The sequence below is a fragment of the Macaca thibetana genome, chromosome 3 (assembly GCF_024542745.1).
Source record: "Macaca thibetana thibetana isolate TM-01 chromosome 3, ASM2454274v1, whole genome shotgun sequence".
Taxonomy (NCBI): domain Eukaryota; kingdom Metazoa; phylum Chordata; class Mammalia; order Primates; family Cercopithecidae; genus Macaca; species Macaca thibetana.
The window spans coordinates 6,600,946-6,624,590 of NC_065580.1; the positions used below are offsets into that span (position 1 = coordinate 6,600,946).

The window sequence follows — 23,645 nt, forward strand, 5'->3', positions numbered from 1 at the left end:
TCTTTCAGGTTTTATAAATTAACCAGGATACGCTTCCATTTTAATGACTCAGTGAATTTTTTCCAGTTCACAGTGAGTCCTTATATTAATATTATATGATCTTTCATTATATTCCAGGAAAACTTTGTCTTTTATTTATTAATGTTACATCTGTTCCATACACTCTGTTCTCTTCTTCAGGAACACCAGCTCTGACTACAGTAGATTCCTTCTGGACTCTTCTCCCACAGCTTCCATCTTCTCTCTAATCACCATTACCCCTTTGTTCCTTCCTACCGTGGTCTATGTAATTTCAGGAAGTTGATCCTCCATGTCAGAGATTTCAGAACCACTGGTACTACCTCATGCAACCCCCAACATGCTTTTCACTCCTGAAATGATTTCAGTTTTCTATTTCTTTCCTTATGGATGTCAGCTCACTGACCTCCATGTCCTCCTTTTAGCTTTCTTTAATCTTTTAAAATTACTTCTTTGTTCTTTTGTTTGATTGAGCTCATGCTGTCTAAATTTAAAAGCAAAGTGGTTTTATGTAAAATTCCATTCTAGCCGGGCACAGTGGCTCACACCAGTAATCCCAGCACTTTGGGAGGCTGAGGCAGGCATATCACCTGAAGTCAGGACCTCAAGACCAGCCTGGCCAATAAGGTGAAACCCCGCCCCTACTAAAAATACGAAAATTAGCCAGGCGTGGTAGCAGGCACCTGTAACCCTAGCTACTCAGGAGGCTGAGGCAGGAGAATGGCTTGAACCCAGGAGGCAGAGGTTGCAGTGAGCCGAGATCAAGCCATTGCACTCGAGCCTTGGGGATAGAGCGAGACTCCATCTCAAAAAATGAAGAATAAAAAAATAAAATGCCACTCTAATGACTGAAGTACTCTTTCCAAAGTATACTTTCTCATCTATTTTTGTTTATTATGTTTCTTTCCTTATTTTCTGTGCACAGTCCCCTGGTGGGTCCTTTCTGCTTCACACTCAGCTTCGAATGGGTGCAGGTCTCCCTGGACCTGCTCGCTCAACAACTCTTCGCCCTGCTTACAATGATACTGAATACAATGTCTTGAATCTCTGTGTAGTCCTCTGGTTGTTTAGAAGAACTGGCTGAACAGTGAGCAATCACAGCCTGAATTTGGGTATACTTTCCTACTAATTCTACTAAATCCTTTGTTCTGGGCATATGTCTAATTCCGAAGTTCACTGTGGAGGACAGGCAGGTTTAAGGGGAAATGCCTTATCTTAGATATTAGCAATTTCTGCTCAGATATAAGCTGGTCATCCTCACAGGTTTTCTCCTTTAGTGACACAAAGTCAAAGAACATAATGACACTGTTACTACATGATCCCTCTTTTAGCCCAGCATGCCCTGCCATATTTTAGGACGGAAAGGAGCTGCTGCCAGAATATGCTTCTTTGGCAGTGGTCCATTCATCCATCAGCTCCTAGCTCTGCTGTAAGGACTGTGAGTGGTACTTACAGAAACGTATGCTTAGACACCTGCAACCAGCCAGAGATGGGCAGGAATGCCACATCTCAGTATCCTCCTGCAAATGGATCCACACTTCACTGGAAATTTCATAAAATGTGATACGAATTTTAGCTGCTTTCTTCTCTATTTTTGGTTAGTTTTGTTCATTTTTAGGAGGTTCCAGGAAGTAGTGTTACGTGAATGTGTATTTATAGCACCATATGCCCAATAAACTATTAAAGAATCTTTTAGTATGAAAAGGATATAACACATATGGTAAAATCAATGCTACAGAGAACTTTTCTTAAATGAAGCTTTTATGGCAGTTGTAAGGGAAAAAGTATAGTAATTTATGGCTCTGTCCTCTGTCAATACAGGTCCGATGCAACATGAAAAGAATGCACATAAAATATAATAAACTTGTTGACTGCTAATAATTTCTATTAATTAGAAGGCTTTTTTTTTTTTTTTTTTTTTTTTTTTTGCAAATCAGATGCTGAAAAGGAGAAGCGGGAGGGGAAGAAGAGATGCAAGCTAATTTCATGATTACTCACAGTTGGGAGCCAACAGAAAACAGCCACGAATAAAAGGACTATATATAATGATAACCATTAGACAAAAATACAGTCTGCCCTAAAGTGCACCAAAAAAGATATAATATAAATCAAACAAAATGGACTATATGGCAAAAGATTATGTTTAAATACATATACATGTAAATATTGCAAAACTAAGGCCAAATATATCAATCTTATCAATACATATAAATATGCTTAAAAATCACCTATCTATGAGTATAAATGAGCTTAAGTCATCCAATAAAAGGCAACATTTTCACACTGACTAAAAAGCAAAATCAAACAATATTTTGGGTACAAACAATTCAGAAAGAATAATAAAAGGATGGACAAACATACATCAGATAAACAAAAGGAGAAGCAAGCAGGGATCACACATCTTGATATCTGACAAAGTAGAACTCTGCTGAGAAAACAATTAGAAGGCTACTTAATATGCTAAAACGACAGCTCTAGTGAAGATACAAATTACTTCCATCTAGACAACCAACATGGCAGCAACAACTTTCATAAAGCAGGACCCACAGAAAATGCAAGGAGACCTTAATAGGAGACTAATAACAGGAGGCCTTAGTATGCCATTCTCAGTCCAAGACAGACTAGTTACACACACACACACACACACACACACACACACACACACACCCCAAATGAGTTCAGGTGCAGTGGCTCATGTCTGTAATCCCAGCACTTTGGGAGGCAGAGGTGGGTGGATCACCTGAGGTCAGGAGTTCGAGACCATCCTGGCTAACATGGTGAAACCCCGTCTCTACTAAAAAATACAAAAAACTAGCCGGGCGAAGTGGCGGGCGCCTGTAGTCCCAGCTACTTGGGAGGCTGAGGCAGGAGAATGGCGTGTACCCGGGAGGCGGAGCTTGCAGTGAGCTGAGATCCGGCCACTGCACTCCAGCCTGGGCGACAGAGCATGACTCCGTCTCAAAAAACAAAAAAAAACAAAAAAAATTAGCCAGGCATGGTGGCAGGTGCCTGTAATCCCAGCTACTGAGGAGGCTGAGGCAAATAACTACCTGAACCCAGGAGGTGGAGGCTGCAGTGAGCCGAGATGGCACCACTGCACTCCAGCCTAGGTGACACAGGGAGACTCGGTCTCAGTTAAAAAAAAAAAAAAAAAAAAAAAATGAAACCCTAAATAACATCATTAATAAGATAGTTCATATAGCTACATTAAACTCAGAACTTACAAAGATTATATCTCCTAGCCAGGCACAGTGGCTCATGCCTATAATCCCAGCACTTTGGGAGGTCGAGGTGGGTGGATCACCTGAGGTCTGAAATTCGAGACCAGCCTGGCCAACATGGTGAAATCCAGTCTCTACTAAGTATAAAAAATTAGCTGGGCGTGATGGCAGGCGCCTATAATCGCAGCTACTTGAGAGGCAGAGGCAAAAGAATCACTTGAATCTAGGAGGTGGAGGTTGCAGTGAGCCGAGATCGCTCCACTGCACTCCAGCCTGGGCGACAAGAGTGAAACTCTGACTTAAAAAAAAGAATACAAAGAACATTCACAAACCCTCTTTGACCACAATAAATGGGGGAAAAAAAAAAAACAGACTATCCCACTAAAATCAGGGATAAAATAATAATGCCCACTAACTCCACTCTAATTTAACATTGTTTTGGAGGTACTGGCCCCTGCATTATGTCAATACAAAAGCAGTTAGAGTCCCTAAAAATGAAAAAGAAGAGGTAAAACAATCTCTTTTGCCATTGTCAGGTCTTGGTTTTGGTTTTTGAGACGGAGGCTGGCTCTGTTGGCCAGGCTGGAGTACAGTGGCTCAATCTCAGCTCACTGCAGCCTCTGCCTTCCCGGTTCAAACAATTTTCCTGCCTCAGCCTCCCAAGTAGTTGGGATTACAGGCGTGTGCCACCAAACCCAGCTGAATTTTTTGTATTTTTAGAAGAGACAGGGTTTTGCCACATTGGCCAAGCTGGTCTCGAATTCCTGGCCTCAAGTGATCTGCCCGCCTTGGCCTCCCAAAGTGCTTGCAATTACAGTGCTTGAGACACTGCGCTGGGCCCAATGACAAGTTTTTATACCTGAAAATCCCTAGGGATCAAGGGAAAAATTCATACAAATAACGTGAGTATTCTGTAAAGCAGCAGGTTATAAAATGAATAACTACCATGAAAAACCACCATGCAATCTAGAAATGAAAAAACTGTCTTCATATATTCAAGAAAAACAGAGGATAAAATGAAAGAGAAGGCACCATTTATGATAGCAAAAAAAAAAAAAAATCAAATACATAGATATAAATAAAGTTAACAAGAAATCTACCTGCGGAAAGACTACAATATTCCTAAGACACAAAAGAGACTTGAACTAATGGAGAGATAAACCATGTTCTTTGATAGGAAGACTCAGTGTTATAAAGATGATGATGCTCATTAAATTAATTTTTAAGTTTAATACAATCCCAATAAAAACGCCATCAGGCTTTCTCTCCTGGAACTAGAGAGGCTGATTATAAAGATCACTTGGAGGAACAACAAGCAAAAATATATGGGAAAGCCCTAAAAAAGAATTAGATGGGCAGGGGAAGCTGAAACCATTAGAAATGAAATCATTCTAAGTAGCCTAATTAAAACTGTGTGGTGCTGCTATTATGAACAGACCAATAGACTAATACAACGCCATACAAAATCCAGAAAGAAACACAATTGCATAGACAAATGTAGCACATGATAAAGGCAGCATCTCCAGTCGCTGGGTTTTTTCCATAAACTATGTTGAGATAAACAGGACAGCCATAGCCACACACACACAAAAGTGGATCCAACTGGGTTCATTCTTCATACCTTATCTCAGGATAAATTCCAAATGAATTAGAGATTTAAATGAAAAAAATGAAACCATTAAAAAAAAAAAAAAAAACTACCAGCTGGGCACAGTGGCTCATATCTGTAATCCCAGCACTTTGGGAGGCCAAGGTGGGTGGATCACCTGAGGTCAGGAGTTTGAGATCAGCCTGACCAACATGGTGAAACCCCCATCTCTACTAAAAATACAAAAATTAGCCCGATGTGGTGGCACGCACCTGCAGTCCCAGCTACTCGGGAGGCTGCAGCGAGAGAATCGCTTGAACCCAGGAGGTGGGGGTTGCAGTGAGTGGAGACTGTGCCACCACACTCTAGTGTGGGCAACAGAGTGAGACTGTCTCAAGAAAAAAGAAAAAGAAAAAAGAAACCATCACATAATCTGGGAATGAAAAAAACCTTTCTTAACTATGACTCAAAATCTAGAAACAATAAAGAAAAGATTAATAAATCCGACTGCCTAAAGAAAACAAACTTTGCATGGTAAAAGACAAATAATAAATAGGGGAAAGATATTTGCAATATATATCATTAAGGGTTAATATTCCCTACGTGCAAAAGAAAGTTAATGGGCCTGAGACTGCAGTCTCTTAGAAAGTCCTGCTTGGAGGAATGGCCTTTAACTGGCATCTAGGATCTTGGAGTTGGGGGGTTCCCATCATTCCCTAAATGCTAAAAGTAGTTCACTGCGCCTAGAGTGGCAAACAATGTGGTTTATGCCAATGCCTTGCTTTCCTTCTGGGACTCTGGAATTCTGGCACGTGCTATGCACAGGGTGCCTCCATGACAAGCCCCCAGTGAAAATCTTGGGCCCTGAGTCTCTGAGGAGCTTCCCTGGTACAGAGTATTGCACACATGTTGTCACAGCCTGATGTTGGAGGAATTAAGTGCATCCTGCGTGGCTGCACTGGGTGAGGACTCAGGAAGCTTGCCCCAGTTTCCTCTAGGCTCCACCCCACATCTTTTCCCTTGGCTGATTTGCTTTCTACATTTTCACTGTAGTCCTGATTCCTCCTAGCAAATCACTAGAACTGGGAGTGGTCTGCGGAACCCAAAAGACCCTAATACATGAAGAGCTTCTAAAAATAAAGAAGCAAAAGACCAAAACCCCAGAGAAAAGCTAGAGAAATGAAGAGACAGAAAAAATAAACCCAAGGATTATCATAATCATGAAAGTGGGTTGTTAAAATATGAAGTACAGCCCTCTCTCATGCTCACAATCTCACCCGCTCTTACCCTTCCATCTTCCACCATGGGATGACACAGCACGCAGGGCCTCAGCAGATGCTGGCACCATGCTCTAAGACTCTGCAGCCTCCAGAACTGTGAGCCAAATAAACTTTTTTTTTTCTTTTTTTAAGGTGTGCACTTTTACTGAACTGGTCTCAAGTCAGTGTACAGGTATGCCCTGGCTGCCTCCACACTACTACCCACTCCCAGGGAGACCAAAAGCCTTCATACATCTCAAGTTGGGGACAAAAATGGGGACCATGATGGCTCATTATTCAAAATAAAACAAAAAGTATTCAGATGAAGATTTTTTAAATTTTGCATTATATAATGTACATGAAAGCAATCCTGTCACCTCCCCTTTGTGGACTCAGGAGAGAACGGGGCCATTCTCTTGACAGAGAAGTGGGGTAGCTTTTGGGAGGGCAAGGGACTTCCTGTAACAATACATCTCACAATATTTGCAATGGCTATTTAAAAAAAAAAAAAGCCAGGTGCTCACGGCTGTAATCCCAGCTTTTTGGGAGGCCAAAGCAGGCAGATCACCTGAGGTCGGGAGTTCGAGACTAGCCTGACCAACATGAAGAAACCCCATCTCTATTAAAAATACAAAATTAGCTAGGCACAGTGGTGCATGCCCATAATCCCAGCTACTTGGGAGGCTTAGGCAAGAGAATCACTTGAACCTGGGAGGCAGAGGTTGCAGTGAGCCAAGATCACGCCATTATACTCCAGCCTGAACAACAAAAGCAAAACTCTGTCTCCAAAAAAAAACAAACAAACAGGCCAGGGCAAGACCCAGTCTCAAAATAAAAATAAATAAGTAAAATAAAGAACAATGTAAAATCAAGCAATCAAGGTCCTCGGCCACACTGTAGAACTTTGGGAGATGCTCACTCCAACTAACTGCTGTCACCTTCACCATTCTATTCTTTTAGTTATAAATCACCCAGTGTGTGGTATTCTGTTACAGCAACACAAAACAAAGACATTAAGATATCATTTCTCCTAGGCTGGTAATTTTACAAATTGGCAAAGGCTCTACTGGTGAATCTGTAAGACACAGGTATCCTCACACATTACTGGTGAGAATGCACACTAATGAGTGGAATTTGACACTGCCTAGCAAAATTACATACGCATTTGCTCTTTGACCCAGAAATCCCATTTCTAAAAATCTAAACCACAGATACTCAGGCAAAAAATACAAAAAGATATCCTTGCTTTTTTTTTTTTTTTTTTGAGATGGAGTCTCACTCTGTCGCCAGGCTGGAGTGCAGTGGAGAGATCTTGGCTCACCGCAACCTGCGCTTCCCAGTTCAAGCAATTCTCCTGCCTCAGCCTCCCAAGTAGCTGGTACTACAGGCTTGAGCCAACACGCCCGGATAATTTTTGTATTTTTAGTAGAGACTGGGTTTCACCTTGTTGGTTAGGCTGGTCTCGAACTCCTGACCTCAGGTGATCCACCAGCCTTGGCCTCCCAAAGTGCTGGGATTACAGGTGTGAGCCACCGGGCCCAGCCCCTTGAATTATTTTGATAACAGCAGAATGCTCAAAAAATGAAGACATGTCTAAAGAACATGGAAGGCCAGGCACAGTGCCTCACGCCTGTAATCCCAACACCTTGGGAGGCCAAGGTGGGCGGATCACCTGAGGTCAAGAGTTCAAGACCAGCCGGGCCAATATGGCAAAACCCCATCTCTACTAAAAATACAAAAAAAAAACAGCCATGCATGGTGGTGTACACCTATAATCCCAGCTACTCAGAGGGAGGCAGAGGTTGCAGTGAGCCGAAATCACACCACTGCACTCCAGCCTGGGCAACAGAGTGAGGCTCCATTTCAAAAAATAAATAAAAAATAAAGAATATGGGAGCCAGCCTGAATGAGCTTCACTTGGCCAAATCTGGGACAATTTAAGCATCAAAACAAATCAAGGCAATAGATAATAACCCACTAATGACAATAAGGACAGCATAATGGATTATCACTCTTTGAACAGAACGACAACTGATACAATCAAACAAATGAGGACTATGGATAAGTTCTCCCTTAAGATAAAATGTTAACTAATAAATGGAGACAGAATAATAGAGTTTAAAAATCACCATTTTGCAATCATCACCATAATAAGCAATTCAGGCAAGAATCACAGTGGGCCAGGCACAATGGCTCACGCCTGTAATCACAGCACTTTGGGAGGCCAAGGTGGGTGAATCACTTGAGATCAGGAGTTCAAGACCAGCCTGGCAACATGGTGAAACCCCATCTCTACTAAAAATACAAAAAGTTAGCCAGGCATGGAGGTTCATGCCTGTAATCCCAGCTACTTGGGAGGCTGAAGCAGGAGAATCGCTTGAACCCAGGAGACAGAGGTTGCAGTTAGCAGAGATTGTGCCACTGCACTCCAGCCTGGGCAAGAGAACAAGATTCCGTCTTTTAAAAAAAAAAAAAAAAAAGTCACCAATGGATGCTTAAATCTAACGGATGAAAGTTTAAGAATACTTACATAAAATACTTCCCCACAAATGACTTTTTTTTTGAGACAGAGTCTCACTCTGTCGCCCAGGCTGGAATACAGTGGCCCGATCTTGGCTCACTGCAACCTCCGCCTCCCAGGTTCAAGCAATTCTCCTGTCTCAGCCTCCCAAGTAGCTGGGACTACAGGCATACACCACCAAGCCCAGCTAATTTTTGTATTTTTAGTAGAGACGGGATTTCACCATGTTGGCCAGGCTGATCTCAAACTCCTGACCTCAGGTGATCCACCACCTTGGCCTCCCAAAGTGCTGGGATTACAGGCATGAGCCACTGCGCCCAGCCAAATGACTTCTTAATTACAAAGGAAAACAGTAACTGAACAGTGAAGAAATCTCGTGGACATCACCCTCTCCAAACGATCCAAGTGGACCTCATCAAGAGTGAGGCAAGTCCCTATCTTAAGCCCTTTGATGGAATGCACTAAGAAGGATCCACAGGACTTCTGTGGCAGTCCTGACAAATATGCATATCCTGTATCTATCACAGAGAAAGACTAGGTAACAACTGGCTATCAAAAATGTCAACATCTTGAAAGACAAAAAAAGGCTAAGGAATTATTCCAGATTAAATTAGACTTAAAAGACATGACAACAACCAGATGCAATGTATGACGCTAGATGGGGAGGTCTTTTATGGGTGATATTCCATAAAACACAAGAATCTGTACTGTATACAGGATACTACTTATACATATGTTAAATTTTCTGATTTTGATGATTAGTATGTGATTCTAGAAGAGAAAATGTGTCCTCAGAAAGTAGACATTGAAGTATTTTGGTATAAAAGGAAGTGGTGTCTGCAACTTACTCTCAAACAGTGCAGGAAAGTAATAATAATATGTATGGACATACAGACTGTGACAAAGCAAATGTTAACAGTTGGTAAAACTGGAAGAAGAGTACACAGTAGTTTTTTGTTCTCTTCCAGCTTTCAGTGGATTTGAAATTATTTCAAAGTAAGTTGAAAAATGCAAAAGACTTCATTTAAAAAGTTTGGCTCAGAGAAGTGAGACTGGAGTTGTGAAATATTCTCTGAAAACTATGCAGCCTAGTCATCTCTTTAAATAGATGAAGCTTTATTTTTGGATTCGGCAGATCCCTTTGTCCATATTATCCTGGCCCCCAGCACACCAGTGCTCACTCAGTCTCAGAGTTTAGCAGAGGAGGATTCAAGGATACTGGGATGAAATTTATTTGTAAAAAATACTGTTTATCACACTGTCCAATAAATCATTAGTGCCCACTATGTATAGCTCCACATTAATGTTTTTACAATTTAGTACTACAAAAAATGCTTTTTTCACCCAAGAAACAGATATTTCTCTTGATTTCTGATGACAGAAATTACATAACTATGACTCTTAGGATGTTGTTGGATAGGAAGACTAAGCTCAAATGTGCGGACCAACTTCAGCAGCCACTGGGCTAAAGCTCAGGGTGACTTCCTAGGTCCCTTCTTTTCCTTTGGCTTGGTTATTTTTATCTGAATTTTACCTTTTTTTTTCCTATTTTGAGGCAAAACTGAAGCCAAAAATCATTTTAGCTCTCTGGGAAATACAAGATGTGCTCAAGCTGGAAAATTCGGGCTCTTTCAGGCTCCTTCTGGCCATACACTGGCTATGGGGAATTCATACGGGGACTCCCTGCCACCGTTTCTAAGTCTTGACACCAACTTCTGAAGCATGACTTTGGGCCACAAAATAGCGATCTATAGAAGCTGAATCTCCAAGTGAGCCAAGCTACATTAATCACTTACCTCAAAAGGTCAAAACTGAGCATGACATTTTGGGTATTTATAGCAAGAGAGATGAGTAAGGTCCATGACTTACTAATATGAAAGGTATGACAACTCTGTGAGCATTATTTTATTGCTATCAAGAAATCCTTTATACTTCAATAGTTCTGCAAGACCAAAAATACAAAGCAAAAATCTCACATGCAAATATAGAAATGAAAAATACTTTCACCTGCTGGTTTCATTCTTGACACAATCAGACCTGAGGGGACATGAGATGAACCCACGGGGCGGGGGGGGGGAGGAGGGCATGAGTTAAGAGGAGTTGTAGTATCAACAACACTGACTTTGTCTTGTTAAGTTTTAGGTAGAAAAGCAAGTTCTAAAATAAACAGCTACAAAGGTTGATATGATGTGTATTTCAAAAAGAACTCATACAAGCAAAGAGGCAGATTTTTCCAGTCCACAACCACTTCTGGTCGCTTCAGCAGTAAAAAGGAAGGAACTACCAGTAGGAGATGGACTGTAGCAAATTAAAGACGGCACCCCCACAAGGTTGTCAAGGAAACCAAACCGAGTGCATTTTTCTATAGAAAAGAATCAAGGGTAAGGTGAACATGCCGTGGAACATTCTGTGGCAAAAATGATTAAAAACCCTTCTTGAAAAAAATCTCTAAGAGACCAAATTTACTTCCACGCTATTTTACTAAGCACTACATCCATAACGCCAGCAGGCAAGCTTGTATTCCCAAACTACCAGCTACATGGATTCAGCAAACAGCTTACTACAACCAGCTAACTTGGGTCACCGATATTTCAGGACATTTCCTACGATCTCTTTAATAGCTTAACGGCATCGAAGGGGTCACACTCAAAAAGTTAAAAACAAAAACCTGTACCACAATTCCACACACATGCTTTCCCAAATTTAGGGTGTTTTTCAAAATGGAGTCTTTTTAAACACATCATTTTTCAGCGAAAAGGCAAATCTATGCAAACCAAAGCGAGAGCTTGGCCTGAGTGTGCCATTTCATACTGGAAAAGCGCAGGGAGGGCAGTAAAAAGGGTGTCAAGTTAGGAGATCGATGCAATTCTCTCCACAAGTAGGTGGTAAAGAATCCTCAGCCAGGAGGAATGACATGCACACGCGGGCACAGAACGAGGGCCAGTGCTGCGAACGCTGGAAGGCAGGGACACCGTTCGCTAGGAGGTGAGTGACGTTAAAGGATCTGCAGTGATCTGTGCCTCACGCTGGCGAATATTCCTAGGAGGGGAGATCCCGCGCTCCCGGTGCCCCTCAGGGTGTCCACCCCGGCGGCGGCCGGAGCCGGGCTGCGGGTCCAGGGACCCGGCCACGTGGGCGGGGGAGGCGAGGAGCGCCGGGCTCGCTCAGAGTGGGCACCGCGTCCCTCCCCTCCGTGCTTTTCCTCTTGTGACCCTTCCCGGCGGGGAAGAGGGGGTTTTACGACGTCAAGGCAAGGCTTGGAGGGAAGCGGCGGCCGGCGCCCCACCTGCCCAGGTAGGTGGACGCGGGGCTCAAGCCCGGGGCGACGGACACAGCTCGACCTCCAGGTGAGGTGGACGCCGGGGGCCGGGAGCGGGGCCGCGGAGGAGCGGGGGTGGGCGCCGAGCGGCTCTTACCCGGTGCCACAGTCCACCACGCAGGGAGGCAGGGAGCCCGCCATGCTCGGGACGCGCGGCGCTCGGCCCCGCTGGCCCCCCGAGAGCGCCCCGCCGCTGTCCGCTCGGCCGCCCGCTCGCCCTGCGCGCCGCGTCTCCCGCGAGCCTCCGCAGCGCCGCCGCCAGGAGCCCGGATGCTCGGCGGCCGACACGTGACGTCACTCCCGTGTTGGCCAATCAGAACGCGCGTGTGCCCCGCCCCCTCCCCTGGCGCGCCATCTTTAGTGCTGGCAGCGAGGCTTCTTGGCCCCACACGTTCAACGTTGCTGCTGGAGAGATTGGGGTTTATTTTTAACCAACTTACATGAACGTGACCCCATTTCCGAGGCCTGGCGCCTTTCTCATCCTGTAACTCTTCGCTCGAATGTCACCTTGCGAGGGAAGTTGTTCCTGATCACCCTGACTAGGTCCCCTACCGGTACTGTATCCTCTGCCTCAACAATCTGTTGGTTTCATTCCTAACCCTTAAAGCAAAGTGTTTATATTTTTATATTTATGTATTTGTAGTCTGTCTCCCCTACTGGACTATCAGATCTTCTAGGATAGGGCTTGAGTCTGTCTTAATAACTATTGATGAGCAGCAGGTGCTTAGCACAGTATTTGGTGTATATGTGGAAGTGCCCAAATGCTTGTTGAATGACTGAGTAACCTTCCCCATATAGCAAAAAAAAAAAAAAAAAAAAAAAAAATTGGTTGGAATTGCCTGGGCGCGGTGGCTCACTCCTGTAATCTCAGCACTTTGGGAGGCTGAGGAGGGCGGATCACAAGGTCAGTAGTTCCAGACCAGCCTGGCCAACATGGTGAAACCCCTTCTCTACTAAAAAGACAGAAATTAGCCGGGGGTGGTGGCAGGCGCCTGTAAGCCCAGCTGCTCGGGAGGCTGAGGCAGGAGAATCGCTTGTACCTGGGAGGCGGAGGTTGCAGTGAGCCAAGATGGTGCCATTGCACTCCAGCCTGGGCAACAGGGCGAGAGTCCATCTCAAAAAAACAAACCAAAAAAAAAATTAGTTGGAATTATTATACTTAACACTGCCTAAATTTTTCTCAGAAGAAAAATCTGCAAAACAAATGCTTGGACAGCCTTAAGGAATGAATGACCTTAGACTGAGTAAATCACACCAAGATCACTCCTGGAAAATGTTTTCAAGTGTCAAAGATGGGATGATTGCCCAAAAGTTCTTACCGAAACCAAAGAAGGCAAACACCACCTACTATATTATAAAGTTACTGAAAGCCCCACTTGCCACTTGCTTCCTGCTTCTTGCCCGATCGTAAATTCTTGATACTAATTTTTTAGGAGCTTTCTGGAAACATGTCTTTTTTTATTTTGTTTTTTGAAACAAGTCTCACTCTGTTGCCCAGGCTGGAGTGCAGTGGTGCAATCTCAGCTCACTGCAACCTCCGCCTCCCAGGTTCAAGCAACTCTCCTGTCTCAGCCTCCCAAGTAGCTGGGATTACAGGCGCCCCACTACCATTCCCAGTTAATTTTTTTTTTTTTTTTGAGACGGAGTCTCGCTCTGTCACCCAGGCTGGAGTGCAGTGGCCGGATCTCAGCTCACTGCAAGCTCCGCCTCCCAGGTTCACGCCATTCTCCTGCCTCAGCCTCCCGAGTAGCTGGGACTACAGGCGCCCGCCACCTCGCCCGGCTAGTTCTTTGTATTTCTTAATAGAGACGAGGTTTCAGCGTGTTAGCCAGGATGGTCTCGATCTCCCGACCTCGTGATCCGCCCGTCTCGGCCTCCCAAAGTGCTGGGATTACAGGCTTGAGCCACCGCGCCCGGCCCCCAGTTAATTTTTTGTATTTTTAGTAAAGACAGGGTTTCATCATGCTGGCCAGACTGGTCTCAAACTCCTGACCTCGTGATCCGCCTGCCTCGGCCTCCCAAAGTACTGGGATTACAGACATGAGCCACCACGCCCAGCTGAGACATGTTGTTTTTACAGGTACTTAAAACATTGTGTTTTTTACCTAGAAGTGATAGATATGTTGACCACTCCTAGGTAACCCATTATCATTTCTTTTTTTAACTCATAAGTACCCAATAAGGCCCAGACCTAGAGAATGTTCAGGAGAACTGAAGAGAGAAGTAAATGGGAAGAAAATAAAAGGGAGTAAGTGTGGAGGAATCCCAGTTTAGGAGCCCAAGGCTGGGGTCAGAGATTGGCTGGCTTGCTTTGTGTTTTGCCAAAGCCCTGCCTTGCTCCCTTTTCTTTTTCTTTTCTTTTCTTTTTGCTTGTTTCTTAGAGATAGGGTCTCACTATGTTGCCCAGGCTGGAGGGCAGCGACTGTTCACAGGGACAATCCCACTACTGATCTGCATGAGAGTTCTGATCTGCTCCATCTCTGACCTGGGCCAGTTCACCCTTCCTTAGGCAACCTGGTGGTTCACCGCTCCTGGGAGGGCGCCATATTGATGCCAAACTTAGTGCAGGTCCGTCACTCGGGGTGGCACAGAACCCCTGGGCTCAAGGGACCCTTCCACCTCAGCCTCCCAAGTATCTGGGACTACAGGCAAGTGCCACTGCTCCCAGTCCAACTCCTATTTTTTCCATGGTCCTGGCCTAAACATAGATTAATTCTAAATTACAGACTGTTGACACTGCCATGTCTTTTATTTTATTCACTTAACAGACATATCAAGCGCCTGCTGTGAGTCAGGCTTTGTGTTAGACTGAGCATGCAGCAGTAAACAGGATGTTCAGAGTCTGCCCATGAGAGTCCACTGGGAGACAGCAACAGGAAACAGGCAATTACAATACCGTGTAGTCAATGCGAAGACAGGGCAAGTCCAGGGTGCCCAGCAAGCCATAGAGGGGCTGACTTGGGAATCAGTAGAGACTTCTCAAAGCAATGGTATTGAAGCTGAAACCCAGAAGGTGGGCAGAGAGCAGCTAGGAGGAGACTGTAGGGTGGAAGAGTGTTTCTGGGATGGAAAACATGTATAAAGCCCAGGAAGAAAGATCTCAAGGCTTGTATAGGACCCAGCTACTACACCAGGGAAGAAGCATGTGTAGGAATTTTGGACTGACTAGTAATAAAGGGTGTGCGTGTTCAGGGAGCATCTTCTCTGCATAGGACTTACTGGGATTGATGGTTATGGTCAGCAGCTGGTAGAAAACAAAAGATTTCCTGACCTCAGTGATTTCCTCTAGATACCACTAACCCTTGAAATATCAAAGATGTTTTGTAGGCAGATATCAGAAAACCTAACTAAAAGTGGCACGAGGAAAGAGCAAATTTGTTATCTCACACGATAGGAAATCCAGCGACTCCTGGATAATTTGTCCACTCGATGGCATCATCATGGGCCTGTACGTTCAGCTCTGCCAGGGCCCTGCATGTTAATGTTTGTCCTCAGCTTATCGCGTGCAGTTTTGAGATGGCTGCAGCCACTCCATGCACCAAAATCATGATGGACAAAAACAGTGGAAGAAATGCCCCATCGTGATGCCCTTTCTCAAAGGGAGTGGGAGGAAATGTTTCCAGAAGTTCCCAGCTGCTTCTCTTCTTGTGTCATTAATCAGCTCTTTTTCTGTTCTTTTTCTGGGGTGGCCATGACAAAGAACAACAAACTGGGTAACTTCAACAAGAGATATTGATGCTCTCACAGTTCTGGAGGCCAGAAGGCCAAATCCAAGTGTCAGCAAAGCCATGTTCTCTCGAAGACTCTAGGGGAGGTTCTGTTCCATATCTTTCTCCCAGCTTCGGATGGCTCCTGGCAACCCTTGGCATTCCTTGGCTTGCAGGTGCATCACTCCAATCTCTGCCTCCATCATCACGTAGCCTTCTCCCACTGTCTGCATCTTCACATGGCATTCTCCTTATAAGGACATCAGTCATATTGGATTAGTGCCCACCCTAATGACCTCATCTCAACTTAACTACATTTGCAAATATCCCGCTTCCAAATATCACATTCACCTGTGCCAACGGTTAGGATTTCAGCACGTTCTGTAGGAGACACACTTCAACCCACAATTCCAACCTACACCAAAAGCAGTCACTGGATGGTTCATTGATGTTCATAGATGTGCAGCATTGCCAGCATCAAATGGTGTTTATCACAAGTTCCTTTGAAAGTGGTGCTGGGATGATGCAGGACTCAGAATAGTAGTTATGAAACAGTCACCTCTGATAGACTGAATTCACTTAGATCATTGAAGAAGACCCCGTTGGGCTGGAGAGGGGCCTCATCTCCTCTGAAATATATGGCTGCCAATACCTGACTGAAATTGGGTTTGATCAACGAGAAGAGGAATGGCCATTGTGTGAAGACACAGCACTGTCTTGTGAGAACAAAAGAAGGCGGCTGTCTGCGAGCCAAGAGGAGAGGCCTCACGAGAACCCAACTCTGCTGGCACGCTGATCTGAGACTTCTAGCCTCCAGAACTGTGAAAAAATAAATTTCTGTTGTTTAAGCCACCCCGTCAATGGTATTTTGTCATGTCAGCCTGAACAGTCTAAGACAATTCTCTGTATATTCTTCTGTGTTATTCTTCCTAGATTGTATGCTCCTATACATCAGAAACTAATTACATCAGTTTTGACAGTACCTTAGGCAAAACACCCACAGAGGTATAAACCTCCTATTCTATAAGAAACACTTCACTGGGCGTGATGGCTCACACCTGTAATCTCAGCACTTTGGGAGGCCAAGGCAGGTGGATCACCTGAGGTCGGGAGATGGAGACCATCCTGGCTAATACAGTGAAACCCCGTCTCTACTAAAAATACAAAATTAGCCAAGTGTGGTGGCACCTGCCACCAGCTACTCAGGAGGCCGAGGCAGGAGAATCACTTGAACCCAGCAGGTGGAGGTTGCAGTGAGCTGAGATCGCGCCATTGTACTCCAGCCTGGGCAACAAGAGCGAAACTCTGTCTCAAAAAAAAAAAAAAAAAAAGCAGGTCAAGTACTATCTTTATTAATGATATTGCTAAAGAGGTTTTGCCCTCTCCAATATACTTTTAAAAATTCCTGCTACTAAATGCATATTAACCTAGGAATCTTTTCTCTGAGTAGCTCAGCCTGCTTTCTGATTTGTGCCTTAAATTCAACTTGTCATGAGAGAAGTGTTTTAGTTGGCTTTTGTCAGCAGGAAGAAGCATCTCTTTATTGTGCTTCTACGTAACAATGGCCTCCTACTCCACCTGCTGCCAACAGTCAGAAACATGGAAACCAGAACACCTCCCATATACAATTCAGCATCTCCTCTAGCAGACGATGTGACCGTTTCATAACTACCATCCCAAGTACTGCCTTATATCCACACCACTCTCAAATGAACTTGTAATAAACACCATTTGATTCTGGCAATGCCGTATATTTATGCATATCAAGACAGCTTAAGAACAAAATAATCAGGGCTTAGAGATTGTCTATCTAATGGGATTTAGTGCATGAGCCCCCGGACAATGGGATCTTAATGTCCTGCATTTAAGTAGTTGTGCTGGGCCAAGAAGGATAAAGAACACAAAAACTAAAGGCTGTCTTCAAAACCTGCCCACCCAGCAGCTCTGCGAATCTTAAATCTCAGAGCTGTAGGCAAGAGCAAGCTGTGTGTTCCCTGTTGCCATGAGGATGCAAACGAGAAAGGAGTACCAAAAAAATTAGAACCCCGTTCCTTTGAAAGTAGCTGGCATTCTCCTTTAAGAGGAAGGGCCTGTCACAGGACTCAATGGGCCTTGCTGATGTCTTGGCAACAGCAGGAGAAAATGGTCCAAGCAAGAGTTGATTGGCCGGAGTGTGTTGAGTGAGTTCAGCGAGTTAATAACAGACCCCAAACCACAAGTCTTAAGAAAATTACCTAGAGAACTGAACGTATTCAGACCAACTCTGCTATGTTTTGTCTCTGCCAAGGGCAGTTACTCAGACTGTGACCCTCCATGCCCCCTTCTCTTCTTGCTTCCCTCCTGTACCACTCAGCTGCCAAGCCCTGGTCATTCAACCCCACCGCTTCCCTTGTGTCTCTGTCCCCTACTTTTCATTCCAACTGTCGTTCTTGCTCAACTGCTCAGTAGCCTCCCACTAGCCACCCTGTCTCCAGGCTTTTGTCTCTCCAAGACATCTTTCAGGAAAATTATACTGCTATGAGGGACATCATGACAGAACTCCAAAATGTATGTATTATGTCAGTCTTCTTTCCCTAAAACCATCAGTGATGTGTTTTTCTTATGGAATTTGATCCAAACCTTTATTATGGCATTCAAGGTTCTCTAAGATCAGATTCTAAATTACCTTTGCAATCTCATCTCACATTATGCCCACACACTGTTCTTCAAACCCTCTGTATTGTCAGGTGTTTGTGCAGGGCTCTGAGTCTAGAACATTCCTCACCTACCTCATTCTCATCATCCTTCAAAACTCTGTTCAAAGCTTCCCTCATCCTTCCAATTTCAATTCACATCCGCTTCATTTATTCATTCAACAAAGTAGGCTGAGTGCTTCCATGTGCCTCTCATCAGAATCAATCACTGATTTATGCCCACTGCTCAGAATCCAGAGATGAAATCTGGGGAGCTGCATTTTAATAAGTTCATCCACTCTATCAGACAAGATTTAGGGTTTGAGAGATAAACATAAAATTCTAAGCCCCACAACTGACTGAACAGACTCCCTCTTGGCCAAGGGGACCCCAGAGAAACCTTGAAAGCTGAGTTCCTAGCCATAATGGGGTGTGATATGGTTTGGCTCTGTCCCCACCCACATCTCATTTTGAAATGTGCTCCCATAATTCTCAGGTGTTATGGGAGGGACCCGTGGGAGATAATTGAATCATGGGGGCAGTTTCCCCCACACTGTTCTCATGGTAGTGAATAAGTCTCACGAGATCTGATGGTTTTATAAGGGGAAACCCCTTTCTCTTGGCTCTCATTCTCTCTTGCCGCTGCCATGTAAGAAGTGCCTTTCACCTTCTGCCATGATTGTGAGGCCTCCCCAGCCATGTGGAACTGTGAGTCCATTAAACCTATTTATCAGCTGGGCACAGTGTCTCACGCCTGTAATCCCAGCACTTTGGGAGGCCAAAGCAGGTCGATCACCTGAGGTCAGGAGTTCGAGACCAGCCTGGCCAACATGGCAAAACCCCATCTCTACTAAAAATACAAAAATTAGCCAGGCATGGTGGCGGGTACCTATAATCCCAGCTACTTGGGAGGCTGAGGTGGGAGGATCGCTTGAACCCGGGAGGCAGAGGTTACAATGAGCTGAGATCACGCTATTTCACTCCAGCCTGTGTGAAAGAGCGAAACTCCATCTCAGAATAAATAAATACATACATACATACATACATACATACCTATTTACCTTCCTAGTCTCAGGTATGTATTTATCTGCAGCATCAAAACTGACTAATACAGGGTGAGAGGCTGGACTTGGCTGGTTACACCCCCTCCCTTTCTAACTGCCTTTTGACTTTCTTCCCTAAAGGTAAACAGAAACCAGGCCTTTCAAAGATGCCACCACTGAGTTCAGTCAAAGCCTGGACTGCCACCCTTCCCTTTTTATGGTTTGTGCACAACTGAACATCATTCCTTCCTGGTAAGAGACCACCAACCACAGAGCAGTTCTGGCCAGTCTACGAAGATGCACTGTGAGGGTTTTCCAGTCCTCTGCTTCACCTTTTGACATCAGAGTCCTGAAGACTCCACCCTGAGATCACACTTTCAATGCCACCATTTTTTGAACATGGGACCCATGGAGAAGCATGAAGTTCAATTGCACATGTGCATGTTTCCCGTCTCATGAATATTCATGGTTCCACCTATAGCTTATTGAATATGTATATTTACACTCCATTCAGTGTAAATCCCTGTCTCTTCTTTCAACCTTCAAAGTGCCTATTTCCAGCTTCTGGCCAGAGGCTACACTTCCCAGCCTGTCAGAATGGGCCCCCTCCAGGCTGCAGGCTTTTTTGAGAAATAAAGCTCTCCTTTCCAAATATATGAACCTCATCATTCTTCAGCTGACAGTTTGTAACAATTTCCTATTCATTTCTTATGGAGAACTGAGTTACAATAATATCTTCATTTCCAAAGCATTTTCAGCACACCATTACATTTAATCTTCATAACATTCCCACGAGGTAGATATTATAAATACCTCTCTTAATCAAATAAGAAAACTGAGGCTCATACTTTGAAAATTAGCCTAGATTAAAATTTAATTTTGTTCTGAGCACCTTCTTTAGGCTCTCTTGAGAAAACAGGAGCCGCTAAAGCATTGCAAAACCAGCATCTGGTAAGCATAGGTATAATAGGTGTTAGAGCCAGAAGGAATCTCAGTGATCAGTCCTTCAGACTAACATTTTAAATACACTTTTCTACTTTTGAGCTCTTTACCTTGAATGTTGTCTATTTTCAGTAACAAATGACCATGAATTCCCATCACGCAATCACTATATGTCCTAGAGACTGAGTGGTATCCAATAAAAATTAAATTATTTTGCCAATAGGGAGGGAAACTGCTGAGTAGCGTAAATTGGATTCCAGGCAATCTGGACACAGCGTACTGCCAAAAACTAGGTCCAAATGTTTCTTGCCATTGTGCAATCTCACAAGCAACAGGTTTTGGAGGAGCTGGCTTTCCAAGGGTCTCTCCTCTCCTTATTGATGTTCATTCTAGAACATTATCAGAAGCAGGACAGCAGGAATTCTCATGTAATTATAGTAGAATGAATAAAGCAAGACTATGTCATTACAAAAATATCTTCACCAGATATTAACTTGGTCCTTTCCAGCAGAAGTTGTGCTGGGAAACAAGGAGGTCACAGTGAATGGGGTGGAGCAACAGAGCAGGCACAGGATAGAGGAGGGTAAATGGGAACCCACACTTGCTGCCTTGACTGTTTCATTCAGCAGAACCTCTAGTTGCAACAATGTGTATCTGAAAACTGGGTGCAAAGTTACAATGTGTTTCTGAGAAAAGACCTTTTATCAGAGGAATACCAGTCTTTTTCAACTACCAGGCCCAGAGAGGCGCTGAAATGAGACAGCAATCGTGCGGTACTCTCCCCTTTTTGAGCTAAGTATTCATGTCTTGAAACTGCTTACTATTGCCACAAGTAGCTATAAATTAACCTAATAATGCCACACTGGACACTATAGCCACAACCTACAGCTTAACAATGTAGAGCCCACCAATAGTTTATTTGATGTTAATGTAAATTGTTGGTAACAACTCAGAAATTGCCTTTTTTTTTTTCTTTTGTTTTGTTTTGTTTTTTTGAGACGGAGTCTCGCTCTGTCGCCCAGGCTGGAGTGCAGTGGTGTGATCTCAGCTCGCCGCAACCTGCGTCTCCCGGGTTCAAGTGATTCTCCCGCCTCAGTCTCCTCAGTAGCTGGCACTACAGCTGCCCACCACCGCGTCTGGCCAATTTTTGTGTATATATTTTTTTAGTAGAGATGGGGTTTCACCATGTTGGTCAGCCTGGTCTCGAACTCCTGACCTTGTGATCTGCCGGCCTTGGCCTCCCAAAGTGCTGGGATTACAGGCGTGAGCCACCGCACCCGCACCCAACCAGGAATTGCTTCTTTTTTCCCTTTAAAAATCCACTTGTGACCGGGCATGTTGGCTCACACCTGTAATCCCAGCACTTTGGGAGGCTGAGGCAGGCAGATTACTGAGGTCAGGAGTTCGAGGCCAGCCTGACCAACACGAAGAAACCTCATCTCTACTAAAAATACAAAATTAGCTAGGCGTGGTGGCACAATGCCTGTAATCCTAGCTACTCGGGAGGCTAAGGCAGGAAAATCACTTGAACCCAGGAGGCGGAGGTTCCGGTGAGCCGAGATCGTGCCATTGCACTCCAGCCTGGGCAACAAGAGCAAAACTCCATCTCAAAAAAAAAAAAATTCACTTTTAACTGCTGCTAACCTGAGTGCAAATTCAGGGTAACTGGAATCTACGTTCTCGGGTTGCAATCCTCAAACTTGGCCCAAATAAACTTTCTATTTAGATTAATTTTGCCTCAGCTTCTTCCCTTTAGGTCAACATTTCCATGTCTTATCCTTCTATTTCGTGTACTTGCCTTACACAAAAAAGTGCAAAGTGAATTCTCTGCAAGAATAACTTGCAGAACAACATATGGCCACTGGGTTCCTGACATCTAGAGCTGATAGTTAAGGTAAAAATGATACTGTATTTTTTTCATTCAATTGTCACTTTATTGCAAGATGGTAGAATTAATTGCAAATTTAAACTATAACCTGGTAATCTTTAATCAGGCAGCAGGTTTTAATAAAGGCAAACTGCTTATTCAGAAGTGGTCATGGAACTCAAATGCAGAGTAAAAAGGATGAGAAACATCTGACTGGCCAATAGATTTTGTGCTTTCACTATATGAAATAAACTTTTCATTTTTAAGAAAGGTAAATTATAACTTCAGTAGACACCAATATAGAAAGATTTTGTCACATAGACTAGTTTCCATTTAGTCAGTCAACTATTTCTAGCTGTCTCAATTGGGATAGATACATTTACATAACTGGCTGTGCTTGAGCCTTCTTTGCCAGAAGCTTGAGGTCCGCAATGCACTTAGCAGTTGTCTCCTTTTTCTGCTGTGCAGAGATGCTCTGCACCACGTGCTTCTCCACCCAATTTATCATGTGCTGTTGTTCCTTTCGACGCATCATGTTCTGCACAGATATATGATAGTCCCGGCGATTCTTTACTTCCTTATATACTTTATACAGTCGTTCCTGGTAAGTAACTTCCAAAGCCACAGCAGTGTTATTCCTCTGCACATCGAAAAGGTAATGGAGCTTCTGAACCAGTGCCTGCTGTGACTTCTCCAAATCAATTGCATCCTGGATTTGTTGGATGGAAGCCTGCTTCGCCTCTTCTAGTTGGGCAAGTTTTTGCTCATTGAGTTTATCAGCAAATTCTGCAACAGAGGCACCATATTTTTTAATTGCATAGACAAGTAACGCTACTACTAATATGGTTGAGAAGGTCTCTGCAATAATCACATATATTTCTTTGGATAAAGGATACCGGATAAGCCTAGTTCTGAGCACATAAGGTCCTGTTACACCAGCTTTAAGATAAAGAAACTTGAAGAATTCCTCAAGGATCAGTCCAAGACGAACTTTTCCTCCACATTCAGGGAAAGGTGGTAGAGGGCCAAGGTGTGGCTGCCTGCGTGAAAGGTCCTTGTTGCCTGCAATACCCCTGGACCTAGGAAGGCTGCATTCTTCAGAGAGGGGGCCGCTGTGGCAGTGGCAGAAAGTTCCACCCGGGACAGCATGGTCAGCAAAGGTCCAGGCAGCAGTCTAAGCATCCCTGTGACCCCGACCAGAGACTGTCAGGGGCAGGAGCAAGATGGCTGCTCACCAATACTGTATTCTTAATCCAAACTTTTTTCTTTTTTCTCCCAGGCTGGAGTGCATTGGCGCGATCTCTGCTCACTGCAACCTCTGCCTCCTGAGTTCAAGCAATTCTCCTGCCTCAGCCTCCCGAGTAGCTGGCACTACAAGTGCCCACCACCATGCCTGGCTAATTTTTGTATTTTTAGTAGAGATGCGGTTTCACCATGTTGGCCACGCTGATCTCAAACTCCTGACCTCAAATGATCTGCCTGCCTTGG

At 44.2% G+C, this 23,645-nt stretch overlaps 2 protein-coding genes across 3 annotated transcripts in view; both read right to left on the reverse strand.

Moving 5' to 3' along the window:
• ACTR3B (actin related protein 3B) overlaps positions 1-12,209 on the reverse strand; it is a 99,658-nt gene extending 87,449 nt beyond the window's left edge. The window contains exon 1 of one of the 2 annotated variants that reach the window (XM_050785895.1): positions 12,024-12,209. In XM_050785895.1, coding sequence (XP_050641852.1) covers positions 12,024-12,067 — 44 coding nt within the window. In that variant the 5' untranslated portion in view covers positions 12,068-12,209. The remainder of the gene's footprint in view (positions 1-12,023) is intronic. The other variant, XM_050785896.1, reaches the window with a different exon arrangement.
• A 10,001-nt stretch (positions 12,210-22,210) lies between these two features.
• On the reverse strand, positions 22,211-23,419 carry LOC126951623 (ATP synthase F(0) complex subunit B1, mitochondrial-like). The gene is given in 2 exon segments (XM_050785919.1): positions 22,211-23,195; positions 23,198-23,419. Coding segments are annotated over 2 exon segments (801 nt in total). The 5' UTR covers positions 23,340-23,419; the 3' UTR covers positions 22,211-22,536.
• Positions 23,420-23,645: the final 226 nt, after the last annotated feature.